Below are 12,958 nucleotides of genomic sequence, written 5' to 3'. Positions count from 1 at the left end.
AAAGGACCCACGCTGGAGCAGTTTGTGAAGAACTGCAGCCTGTGGGAAGGACTCACATTGGAGAAGTTCATGGAGGACTGTCTCCTATGGGAGGGAGCCCATGCTGGAGGAGGGGAAGAGTGTGAGGAGTCCTCCCCCTGAGGAGGAAGGAGCGGCAGAAACAACATGTAATGAACTGATCGCAACCCCCATTCCCCGACCCCCTGTGCTGCTGTGGGGGAGGAGGTAGAGAAAATCGGGAGTGAAGTTAAGACTGGGAAGAAGGGAGGGGTGGGGGGGGAAGGCGTTTTAAGATTTGGTTTTATTTCTCATTATGCTACTCTGATTTGATTGGTAATAAATTTAACTAAGTTCCCCAAGTCGAGTCTGTTTTGCCTGTGATGGTAATTGGTGAGTGATCTCTCCCTGTCCTTATCTCGACCCATGAGCCTTTCGTTATATTTTCTTCTCCCCTGTCCAGCTGAGGAGGGGAGTGATGGAGCGGCTTGGTGGGCACCTCGTGTCCAGCCAGGGTCAACCCACCATAACTATATTTTTCATTGTTGATAGTAATTTGTAATAGCCTGACTATATTTATTTCCTTTATTAATCATAGGTATACTTCCTAGTGGTGATTTTTGTAGTAGTATACTTGCTAGTGGTGATTTGCATGGTATTTGTGGTAATGTATAATAGAGAAATTCAGAGAATAAAAAAATTCAGATGATAAAAGCCTCTGTGTCCCTGTTTATTATGGAATCCTATGACCACACAGTCGTGATCTCCACACACCCGCAGGCTGGGTAACCCTTTAGGTCATGACAGACAATCATGGTGAGAAAGGCTAAGCTGGCTGTAGCACAGAAAACAAAGACTTGGGTGATACAACCAGAGTAGGAAATGAAAGTGGTGTTCAGCAGAGCTCTGATGTTCAGCAGAGTGGCCTCTGTGAGAAGAGACCAGGGATTGCCCTCATGCTAGACACAGATGATTCCAGCCAGCTTGACAACAGAACCACCTCAGACCAAAGTTTAGCCAATCAGTGAAGTTGGTGGCGCGTCTCTGAAAACATATTTAAGAAAGGGCAAAACGCTGTACAGCAGTGAGGAGTGAGGGAAAAAAAAAGTGTGAGAAACAATCCTGCAAACACCAGTGTCGGAGAAGAAAGAGAGGTAGAAGGTGCTCCAGGTGACAGATCAGATCAAATAGCTTATGCAGTAGCCCTCAGGCCAGTCTGGGCAGGACAAGATGTAAAAAATGTGCTCTACACCGCAGCCAGGGAGAATGGCCCTACCTGGAGCCTCTGGCAGAAAACACCAGGGACTCAAGGTGTTTGAGCTGCTTCGGAAGTGATTGGTACTGAAGCACAGCTCCTCCTGGCACCCCGACTGCCGGTGCTGGGCTGGATGTTCAAAGGGAGGGTCCCCTCTACACTTCATGCAACTGATGCTACGTGGAGTAAGTGGGTCGCACTGACCACACAACGGGCTCGAACAGGAAACCCCAGTCGCCCAGGAATCTTGGGGGTGATTATGGATTGGCCAGAAGGCAAAGATTTTGGAATATGGCCAGAGGAGGAGGTGACGCATGCTGAAGAGCCCCCACTATATAATAAACTACCAGAAAATGAGAAGCAATAAGCCCTCTCTATCAAGTCTCCCTGTAGCCTGTGGGAGAGACCACAGTGGAGTAGGTGCTTCCCTGCAGTCCGTGGAGGGGACCACGCTGGAGCAGATATCCACACTACAGCCCATAGATGAGACCACGGTGGAGCACATGGATATGCCCTGAAGGAACTATGCCTGTAGAGAGCCCACACTGGAGCAGGTTTATCCTGAAGGACTGCAGCCCATGGGAGGGATCCCATGCTGAAACAAGGAAAAGTATGAGGACAAAGGGGCGGCAGAGACAAAGTGTTATGAACTGACCACAACTCCCATTCCCCATCCCCCCTGAGCCTCTCAGAGATAGGTAGGAGGTAGAGGAGCTGGAAATGAAGGAATGAAGTTAAGCCTAGGAAGAATCATAGTCATAGAATCGTAGAATGGTTTGAGTTGGAAGATCCTTTAAGGATCATCTAGTCCAGCCCCTCAGCCATGGGCAAGGACATCTTTCACCAGATCAGGTTGCTCAAAGCTCCATCCAGGCTGACCTTGAACACTTCCAATGATGGGGCATCCACAACTTCTCTGTGCAACCTGTTAAAGAAGTGGGGGTGGGGGGGAAGGTGTTCAAGCTTTTTTCTTTGTTTCTTGTCATTCTGCTCCATTTTAAACAGCAACAAATCAAATTAGTTTTCCCCAAGTCAAGTCTGTTTTGCCCATGATGGTAATCAGTAAGTGAACCCCTCGTCTTCATCTTGACCCATGACCTTTTTCAACTTATTTTTATTTCATGCTAAATACAAAGTTTTTGATTTGCCAAAAGGGAAAAATTATCCCAAAAGGTAGTAAGCAAATTAACAGCACAGATCTCAGGAAACCTGTAGGTTATTGCAGAGAATATTAGCTAATTAAAAAAAAAAAAAAAAAGAATGAGAGGTTTTTGATGCTCTGTGAATGAAGTAACTGACAATAGGGCAAGCTGCTCAACTGCTCTACAGATAGGAAAAGAATTGATGATATTATTGCAAACTGCTGATAATTGTATAGGTCACTGGTGTTTGCAACAAGATGTGACAAATTTATTTTAGGTATGCATTAGGACATCACATGCAAATGCAAATGCTACTACCACTGAGTAGCAAGCAGTTAGCATCAATATTTTTGTGTATTTAAAGATATTGTATGATATACTCTTTTATAGTGTGTGCACATAAATTATATTTGAATATGCTTATGCCAGAGAGAGACTTTCACAACTTAACTATTAATGTAGTAAAATAATAAATTGTCATGGAATTGTCAAATGTTTGTTAATGCAGCTGGCTTGTTTAGCAAAGCTAAGGCATCACAGCTCAAGACCTGAGCAGAATGGCATAATGAATTAACTGTGGAAGCAGGGGTAAGATGGGGTTTAGCCGTTAACACTGCCACTAAGAAGAGCTTAGGTCTTCTGGTGTCTGCAGCCTGCTAAGTAGTGGTGTAAGCAGAGACTTGGCCTGATACCAGACTCTAACATTGAACAAGAAGAGTGATAGTGCTGATGATCAGAAGATACCAGGCCATCGGGGAGAGAGCTGTAATCCTATGTGTGCAGACCCCGCTGTACGCCCCGACCCTACCAGTGTATCAAGGATCTAAGACATGGCTGCGTTATGGCACAGCTGCGTAACCATGGCTCAGGCAGCTACAAAAGAGCTGTGAGGAAGTATATACAGAGAAAAAAAGTAGCATACTGTTTGATTACAGACAGAAGTGGAATTGTTGAGATGCAATCATTGTTAGCTCAAGAATTCAATGAAGTTATAAAATCTGAAATAGAAAGAGGGACACAAGTCAGGCTAGTCAGGGCTGGTCAGGAATCATCAGTCCATTTGGTCCATCACCAATGTCATCAGTGTTGATGGAGTTCGTGGCAGAACACAACTCTGCAGCACTAAGTATCAGGGCCATGAGTGTATAAATAAGCCTCAATTGCCATGACCCAAGGATGCATTCCAGGGAGGCGTGAAGGCTAATTCTGCCCCTCCTGACTGATGCTTACCTCACCAGCACAGACTCTTACACCCCTTTACTGGGAGGGCATAAGCACAACACTCAAGCGTAGTGGCTTGTTATAGCCTAGCTATCTTTCATGTGCACTAGACAAAAATGATTGCTTTATACTTTATGATGCATGTCCTGCTTGTTGAGTCTCTTTTTGTCCTGCTAAAATTGCCCTAACAAACTCACCAGAGAAAGAGGTTGAAACAATTCCCTTCAGCTCTTCTACTTCGTATTCCTTAGCTCTTTTTTTTTTTTTTTTTATCCCTGTCCTTGTTTAAGGGGCAGAATTCACCCAGTCAAAGAGTAGGTGCTTAAGTGAAGAAATGAAGTTAGTTACCCCAGCCTTACGATCAGTGGAAAGAGCTCCGGCATCTCTGAGGTGGGCCATACCACAGGCATGAAATGGGAGGCTTTCTTTCTAAGGATTTGTTCAACATAGTCCTTGGAGCTCTGCACTGTTCATGAGCAGAGATTCAAAGTAAAATTCTGCTGTATTTATTACATGTAAAGCTAGAAAATGCCCATGTGATACTCTGACCTTTTCAAGTAAATCAGTCAAATGATCTCAGTCAGAATTCCCAGTTCTCAGCTCACTCAGCCTGTGCAGGGACCTGAGGGGGACTGGAAGTCTTTGGGAGGTGTTAGCCATGGTCTCAGAAACACTTCTTTGTCATACAATTTTGACACTTCAGATGATCTCTCAGTCTCCTAGTCCCCTCTCTGCATCCTTCACTGTTTGAATGCTACTGTAAACTTTTCAGTGTGTCTTGATTCCTGCCTTCCCAGTAATATTTTTGGTCTTAAAAGGCATGAAGATTAGGACTGGAACATTGACCCAAAAGAATGAAGGAAGCGCAGTAGTGAATAGTTACCATGTGGTCCATCTCACCTAACATCAGGGTTCACCTGCCCACAGAGATGTGCATGGCAACTGAGGATGTCTCAAGATAGCCCCATACCGTGCCACTGCAAAAGGATTTTTTCTGCTGGGTCCTGCATTCTCTCTACCAGTCTTGTTATGATTCCCCATATGAGTGCTGGCATCTCAAATGACACCAAAAAACCTAAACAATGAAGGATCTAGTCCTCTTGGAACACATTTCTAGCCACATGAAGAAGAAAGTAAGCTGGGAAAAGTCAGGCTTTTTTTACCAAGCGTAATACATGCCTGATCAACATGATGGCCTTCTATGATAAAATGGCTGGATTTGTGGACAAGGAGAGAGCACTGGATGTCATTTACCTTGACTTTAACAAGGCTTTCAGCATTGCTTCCCACAAAATCCTTGGATCTAAGTTAGATTATTATGGTCTGGATGAGTGGACAATGAGATGGGTAAAAAACTAGCTGGATAGTTGTACTCGGAAGATAGGCTGTGCTCAATTTGGAGGTTAATAGTAAGTGGAGTCCTATACCAGGACCCATCATGTTTATCAGTGGCCTGGAGGAGAGGCAAGGGAGTGCATTCTTGTCAGTTTCACAGGTGACACCAAATTGAGGGGACCAGTCAATACACCTAAAAGGCAGGGCTGCCATTCAGAAGGACTTAGGCAGGAGGAATGGGGTCAAGAGGAACTGTAAGAAATTTAGCAAGGACAAATGTACCTTCACCTTTGCAAAAATGCATACTGGGGACTGATTGTCCTGGGAACAGCTCTGCAGGTAGGCGCTTGGAGGACCCTGTGAGCAGCAAGCTGAACATAAATAACCAACGTGCCTTGGCAGCAAAGCAAGCCAACAGCATGCTGGACTGCATTAACAGGAGCATAGCCAGTAGATCAAGGGAAGTGATTGTTTCCCTCTAGCTGGCATTCATTAGACCACATCTAGATGGATGCATCAAGTTCCTTTGACCTCTCTGAGCAGTCTTTGGCCTGATCAAGCCACTAAAACTCTCTGAGACTTCATCTTGAGTGTTGCCTTGAAATTTTTCTGCAGAAGGGATCCTGGGAATCATCTAATTTTCCTGCAAAGTGGTGTGTCAGACGGACAGAACCCTGGACTGAAAAGTTGCTACCCAAGCTGGCAGCATAGACACGCTCCAAGGGTAGAGTTAATTTGCCGTAGAGTTAATTTGCCATAACACAGGTGTCTAATGGTATTTGAGACTGCCTATGGTATTCAAGACTTTCAAATGGGTCTGACAAAGGACTTGAGGGGTAGTCTCAGCTTCTCACCCCCTGAAGCAGCATTTGGAGGGGAGATGGGATCCCTGAGTGTGCACATTGTCACTAGATGTCAATATTCAGGCAATGGACTCCTCCCACCTCTGATGTCTTCCATGTCGGTGCTCCCGTGTTTGTGAGATGCCCAAGTTCTGACCTTCTGATCCCCCAGCTGTTTGGGGGAGAGCTGGTCAACACAGCCACTGAGGCCAAGAGAGTGTTTCAGGTCACTTTAGAGGAGGCCTGCATTTGATCAGATTAATTGCTCTGCTGGCTTAATTGACTTCACTAAGTGGATCTGCACTGACTGTATCAGGTGTTGAGACACCCACCTCACGGATACAAATCATCACTGTACATGCCTAAATCCAGATGTCTGCATCTGCAGCTGATTCCCTGCAACTTAGGATGACTTACATCGATGCTCCATGTCCCTGTCACCCCCATTGGCTGATCATTACAAGCCAGCATCATTTCCAAAAAAGAAGGTACTTAAGATGGAGCCAAGAAATACTACTCCAAGAGTGGCATAAATCTTCCTAAGTTTTTGTGACCTCTGGCTTTTACTTCTAAGTTACAGTTGTTTGCTCCATGCATGGCCAAAAAGGATCTATGGAATGTGATTTATTTTTTCTTAAGACTGATGGCTAAAATTATTGTACAAATCACTCTTTGGAGGGATCAATATTCCTCTTTTGTCTGAAGACAGTCTCTGAATCATTGTCTTGGATTTAGGCTGTCAACTGAGATGAATCCTGTCCTTAATCCTGTCCTTACTTTGCAGCTCATGCAGTTGTATTTGACAACATACGTAACATGGAAGACACCTTGGGAATTTGGCTGAGTTTTTTGAACCCTTCTGAAACTGCAAAAGAAGCCTGGAAACCCTAAGGTATAAATCGCCATTAGATAGAGATGTGTAAGGAACTAAATCAAAGCTCCACGGTGTTGATATTAAAGATACGTAAGATGAATCATATCCACTGCTGTCTGAACTTTTTACCTCTTGGAATGAACCATAAGCTCAGACAATTGAATAAGCCAAGAAAGAAGACATTTCTGTAACAAACCATTACACTCCCAGAAGACCACAAAGGATCTTCCTAGGGAGACCATCACATGTCATCTTGGGAAGGGAGAAAACTAGAATAAACCAAATTAAATAGCAGTGGTGTAACGACTCACACAGGAAAAGCTCTGAGAAAAAGCTAGGCCAGTATCTCTTAAAGTAATTGCAAAATGGAAGCAATGTTAATGGCACTAAATTAAGCATTTTCTTTTTCTCCTTCTAGGCAGTTAGTGTTGAACCTTTTAGTAATATGTACTGTACTTGGAAAGGCAGGTTATACGTGCATATAACCAGCATACATGCAAAAGATCTTTTTGCTGGATACAGGTTAGTTTAAGAAAAAACTACCTACTTGAGATGTTAGAAAATAAGATGAGATTTTGTCACTTACGAGACTGGCCACTGTGACCCATTGTATTGGGTCTGGCTGGGATGGGGTTAGCTTTCCCCATATCAGCCCTTACAGTGCTGTGTATTTGTAGCTAGAAAGGTATTGATAACACACCAGTGTTTTGGCTACTGCTGAGCAGTGCTTGCACAGCATCAAGACTCTCTCTCCAACCACCCCCCACTCCAAAGGCCAGTAGGCTGGGAGTGGGCAAGAGGTTGGGAGAGGACATAGCCAGAACAGCTGACCCAATCTGACCAAAGACATATTCCATACCATATGATGTCGTGCTCAGCAATAAAAGCTAAGAGAAAGGAGGAGGAGAGGGGGGCATTCATTACTAAGGTGTTTGTCTTCTGAAGCAACCACTACGTGCACTGAGGTCCTGCTTCCCAGGAAGGGGCTGGACACTGCCTGCTGATGGGAAGTCGAGAATAAATCTTTTTTTTTGTTTTCCTTTGCTTCTGTGTGCGGCCTTTGCTTTTCCTTTATTAAACCACCTTTATCTGGACCCATGACTTCTTTTTTCTCATCTTATTTTCTGCCCTGCTGTCCTACTGAGGAGGGGAGTGATAGAGCAGCTTGGTGGGCACCTGGCGGCCAGCCAAGGTCAACCCACCACACCCATGCATAAGAAAACCTCCTCAAAAGAGAAGGCATCTCAAAAGGAGGAGTGTTCTTTGGCTAAAAGGCAATTTCTAGGGATTAACTGACAGAACAATAACCAGCTGATATGATCTGAAAGATGTTTCTGAGGATTTGTAAAACAAAAGGTCTTCCCCCCAGGAATATCTGATTTTCTCAATCTGCATGGTGAGTACTTCTCTCTTCTTTTAGAACAGTACCATAACAAAGATGATCTGGAGTATGGCATGTGATCCAACTCCCTGAATTCCTGGAGGGGATGAAAACGTGTCTATTAAGACACAATATATTGTCTTCTCCCCAAAAGAAGAGGTTTTCTAGCCCTTGCAAACTTCTCTAAATGTGCTGTCCAATTAAATTATTAGAAATAGTCACTTTATCAATTTAAATATTCTATTATTACAACGTCTGCTGTAACTCAAGATTTGGTGATAGATTCATGTCAGGACTCTTGTTAACTTTTGGTAGTAATTCACACTTCTTTCATCGTAATAATAATGAATCAGAATATTTTCATTAAAATCATCACACAAGAGTCCAAGGAGTATTCATCTCTACAGGTTAGATCTCTAAGTCTGAGGAAGTACCTTAAGCTCAGTGTAATGTCGGTGGAGAGAGCAAGAGAGGTCCACAAGGCAATTTTCAGACTTACCTTCATTACCCACTTAAGATGAAGATGAGTTATCCCTGCCAATCCTCATTGTCATCAACTGATTAGAAAAACCTGCTGTGACTAAGTCAAAACTTGCACATGTTTTAGGGCATTTGGCAGCATTAAATGTCTGATTTAGTTGCATACATACAGGTGTCTAGTTCCTTTTGAAATGTCTCAGGGTAACCTGATCAGCTTCCCATTGTGGCCCGAGAAGATCAGATACAGAAGGAGAAGGAAGGATCACTGCTTCATACTCAAGCAGTGATGAAGTCCACTCATACAGTGTGGATTCATTTGCCTTTACATGCTTAGCATTGGATTTGAGTATTGCTCAGAAAGGCAGTGTAGACTTCATCTTAGAAACCAGTGAGGAGGAGTAGCAGGCAATTCAGAGTGGAGATCTTGTTGAGCCTTGATGAATCCTCTTCTTTGGAAGAACACCCAGTAAAAAGGGAACACTGACTGATTTCAGGAACAAGGTTTTGGAGACTCTCGCTCATTACTTTTTGTTTTTCATGTGCTTCCCTCAAAACATTTTTATCTGTTTAAAGATAAGCTACAGATGGAGAATCAAACAACAGTGATGGACTTCATCCTCTTGGGCATTGCTGATGATGATCAATTCCACTATGTGCTCTTTACCATCCTGTTAGTCACCTACATCTTGACTTTAACAGGTAACATTCTCATCATCACCATTGGCCTGATAAACGATCATCTTCAGACTCCCATGTACGTCTTCCTCAGGAACTTCTCCATCTTAGAGATTGGCTTTACCACCACTGTTATCCCCAAAGCATTGGCCAACCTGGCTTTAGGCAAAAAAACCAATTTCTTTAAGGGGTGGTCTCACTCAAGCTTTTCTCTACTTCATGCTAGGTACCACTGAGTTTCTCCTGTGAGCTGTAATGTCCTTTGACAGGTATGCAGCCATCTGCAAACCTCTACATTATGTGGCCATTATGAATTCACAAGTCTGCAGCCTGCTGGTGATTACTGCCTGGATTGGTGGGGCTGTCCTTGTTCTTTCTCCATCAGTGGTATATTTCCAGATGCCATTCTGTGGTTCAAACATCATTAATCATTTTTTCTGTGATAACACACCAATGATTGAGCTCAAATGTGGAAACAACAAGGTCCTAGAGTGCACGAATTTCATCTCAGCAGTGTTCACCCTACTGGATACCCTAGCTATTACAGCTGTATCCTACGCCAACATCATTACTGCTGTGGTCAAAATCCCCTCTGGGCTGGCAGACAGAAAGCCTTTTCCACCTGTGCCTCTCCCCTCACTGTGGTGTCTATCATGTATGGCAGCTGCATCTTCATGTACCTCACACCCACCCAGACCAACAGACGACTTCAGCAAGGTGGTGTCCATCTTGAACACTGTGGTATCTCCTCTGCTCAATCCATTCATCTATAGCTTGAGGAACACACAGTTTCAGGAGGCCTTAAGGGAGAGCATTAAATGTAGTATAGTACTTTCTAAACACTCAGACATTTGAAGGGCTGATGAATGTGGTTGCAATCAAGAACAGGAAAGAAAATGATTTAATAACATTCCTGTCTCTCCTTAGACATCCATCCACCCACCCACCCACATACCTATTCCTACATATCCATCCATCCATCCATCCATCCACCCACATACCTATTCCTACATTTCCATCCATCCATGCATTCATCCATCCATTCATCAATCCATCTACAAACAGTTGTCAATAATCTTGTAAATTACTGAAACCTAAATTATGCTCTCTGTTCTTTCTCCTCCCTTTTTTGTCCCACAAGCTTTCTGGTTTTCTTTTCTCCGTGTTGAATGATTTAGGATAACGGTGGCTAGTCCACAAATCACTCTCTTACTGGGTAGTCCAAGTCCACATGAAGAACAAAGGGAAGTACAAAGGGCTTTATGCAAACACCACCACTGTGTCATTTAAGGAGCTACTTGTACACACAGAACGAATCAGAGAGGATGGAAAGGTATGGGACAGAGGGAAAAGTAATGTCACCAGCTATCTGTGAATAAATGCCTGAGCCTTCCATCCTCATGAGTCTCAGTGATATGTGGTGTGTGATAGATCAGTCTCTGCCATATGCAGAAGAGCTTCAGTGGCTAAAGGGTATTGGCTACCTCTATAATCCAGTGAATGAAGATGGGAAGAATGTTAGATGTTTTCTGAAATAAGCTGTATTTTTCTTGTTCGCTGATGAAGGAACTAGTGTTCAGTTTGCAACATTTGTAGGTTTTAGTCATTCATGTCATGCTTGCTGGAACCCATCTTATTTAAGCTTTAGGAAACTGGGATGGGAATAATCTTACCTAACATCAGCGATTGGATTCAGCACCTGATTTGGACCTATGTATAGGTATCTAAAGATAAGCGTTAGGATATGTGCACAGATGGCCATCCCTGGCCTACACTAAGAAGACAACAACATGAGTAATTAGAAGGCATTGCAGGCAGCAAAAGGGGTGTAGTGTGTATGTAGTTTGACCTGACTCATGGCACCGCTAACAAAACAGCAACATGGGAAATGATAGGACACTATTGATAACAAATGGGGAGTACGAGCTTAACAGAACTAATCAACAAGGTAGAAATTACCAGAGCAACCGTATCATAAATATCAGAGAAGTCTTTAAATGTAGAAAAACCTAGGCTAATGAGGAAGGGGTAAGCAGGGGTGGGCATTTTATTTGAGAGGGTCTTGTGGTTTAACCCGGCAGGCAGCTAAACACCACACAGCTGTTCACTCACTCTCCCACTGCCCAGTGGGATGGGGGAGAGAATCAGAGAAAAAAAAGTAAAATTCACAGGTTGAGATAAAGACAGTTTATTAGTACAGAAAAGGAAGGGAAAAATAATATAAATATAATAATAATAATAATAATAATAATAATAATGATAAAAGAATATACAAAATAAGTGATCCACAACTGCTCACCACCCGCCGACCGATGCCCAGCCAGTTCCCGAGCAGCAGTCCCTGTCCCCCGGCTAACTCCCCCCAGTTTATATACTGAGCATGACATCATATGGTATAGAATAGCCCTTTGGCCAGTTTGGGTCAGCTGTCCTGGGGCTGTGCTCCCTCCCAGCTTCTTGCTGGCAGGGCATGAGAAGCTGAAAAGTCCTTGACTAGTGTAAGCCCTACTTAGCAACTACTGAAACATCGGTGTGTTATCAACATTATTCTCATACTAAATCTAAAACACAGCACTGTACCAGCTACTAGGACGAAAATTAACTCTATGCCAGCTGAAACCAGGATAGAAGGGTAGCTAGTGGTAAAGGGGAAGAACTTGGGAGGGGAAGAGAATATCAGGTGAAGCAACTCATGTGATGGTGACTGTTCAGTACATCTGTCATACAACCCTGCTCCTGATCAGTGGAGTTTGGAACAGGAGAAGAAAGCTGTTGCTGTCATAACCATACTTGTGTCTGGCACCTTCATGATTGAGAGACCTGGTGTCTTTTCCTTAAATTTGTTGAGGGAAGGGGGGACAGGAAAGGCATTCTGACTTCCTGGTGAAGAACTCTCTTTTACTGGCATCTTGTGCTACTTTAGATGCTCTGGACTACAACATGAACAGGGCTAGTAGATATGGCTTAGGGGCTCCACAAGGTTCAGCTCCTGTACAGTAGGAGCTGCAAGCCAAGCTGAACATACCAGAACATCTCAATGGAATCAGCCTTCTGAGTGTCAAAAATGGCTTAAATAGAAGTGTTTTAGGGTATCAGAGTCATTGTCATGGTTTGGGTGATACAACACAGGAGCAGCTGGAGACAAAATGGAATAGCCTGGGACATCTGAAAAGCCCCTAAATTCCCAGGAAACATTATTGCCCCAATATACTTTTTGAGTAATAAAGAAAAGTAAGCACATTCAAGGCATTTTTCATCTGAAAGATAGTCTGCTTAGCATGCAGGGATTCATGCCATAGAACTGCCAACAGGATACCAGAAATGTCTGTATCTCCCCCGTGATACCAAAGGCAGCTTAGACCACTTGTCTAGAATGGGCAAAATTAATTCCTCTCTCCTTTCTGTTCAGTAACTTTCAGTGGACTTTTGTCATGCCCTCATGTCCCACCATTTGCTGCTGTGAAGAGCCTGGTTCCATCTTCCTGATGGTTCCTTGTAGGCATAGGAAAGCTGCTGTTAGGTCCCCCCACGCCCTCCTCTTCTGTGTGAACAAGTCCAGTTCCCTCAACGTCTCCTCAGTGTAGACCCCTATGGTACTCCACTTGTTACAGGTCTCCAGGTAGAGTATGGCCTATTCAGTGTGAAACCTGAAGCATGATCATTCCTACAGGGCACAAGGGGACAAATATACTGATGCAATCACAACAACCAAAAGAAGGTTGAAAGGATACAAAAGACATGGAAGGGCTGGATCAA

The 12,958-nt window shown here is 43.7% G+C and overlaps 1 protein-coding gene across 1 annotated transcript; it reads left to right on the top strand.

Moving 5' to 3' along the window:
• The first annotated feature begins 9,111 nt into the window (after positions 1 to 9,111).
• LOC103900395 (olfactory receptor 49-like) lies at positions 9,112 to 10,057 on the top strand. Its single transcript, XM_009281065.1, is given in 4 exon segments — positions 9,112 to 9,378; positions 9,380 to 9,797; positions 9,800 to 9,893; positions 9,895 to 10,057. Coding segments are annotated over 4 exon segments (942 nt in total).
• Positions 10,058 to 12,958: the final 2,901 nt, after the last annotated feature.

Source organism: Aptenodytes forsteri, unplaced genomic scaffold, assembly GCF_000699145.1.
Source record: "Aptenodytes forsteri isolate BGI_AS27 unplaced genomic scaffold, ASM69914v1 Scaffold468, whole genome shotgun sequence".
Taxonomy (NCBI): domain Eukaryota; kingdom Metazoa; phylum Chordata; class Aves; order Sphenisciformes; family Spheniscidae; genus Aptenodytes; species Aptenodytes forsteri.
This window is presented reverse-complemented; position numbering and strand designations above follow the sequence as displayed.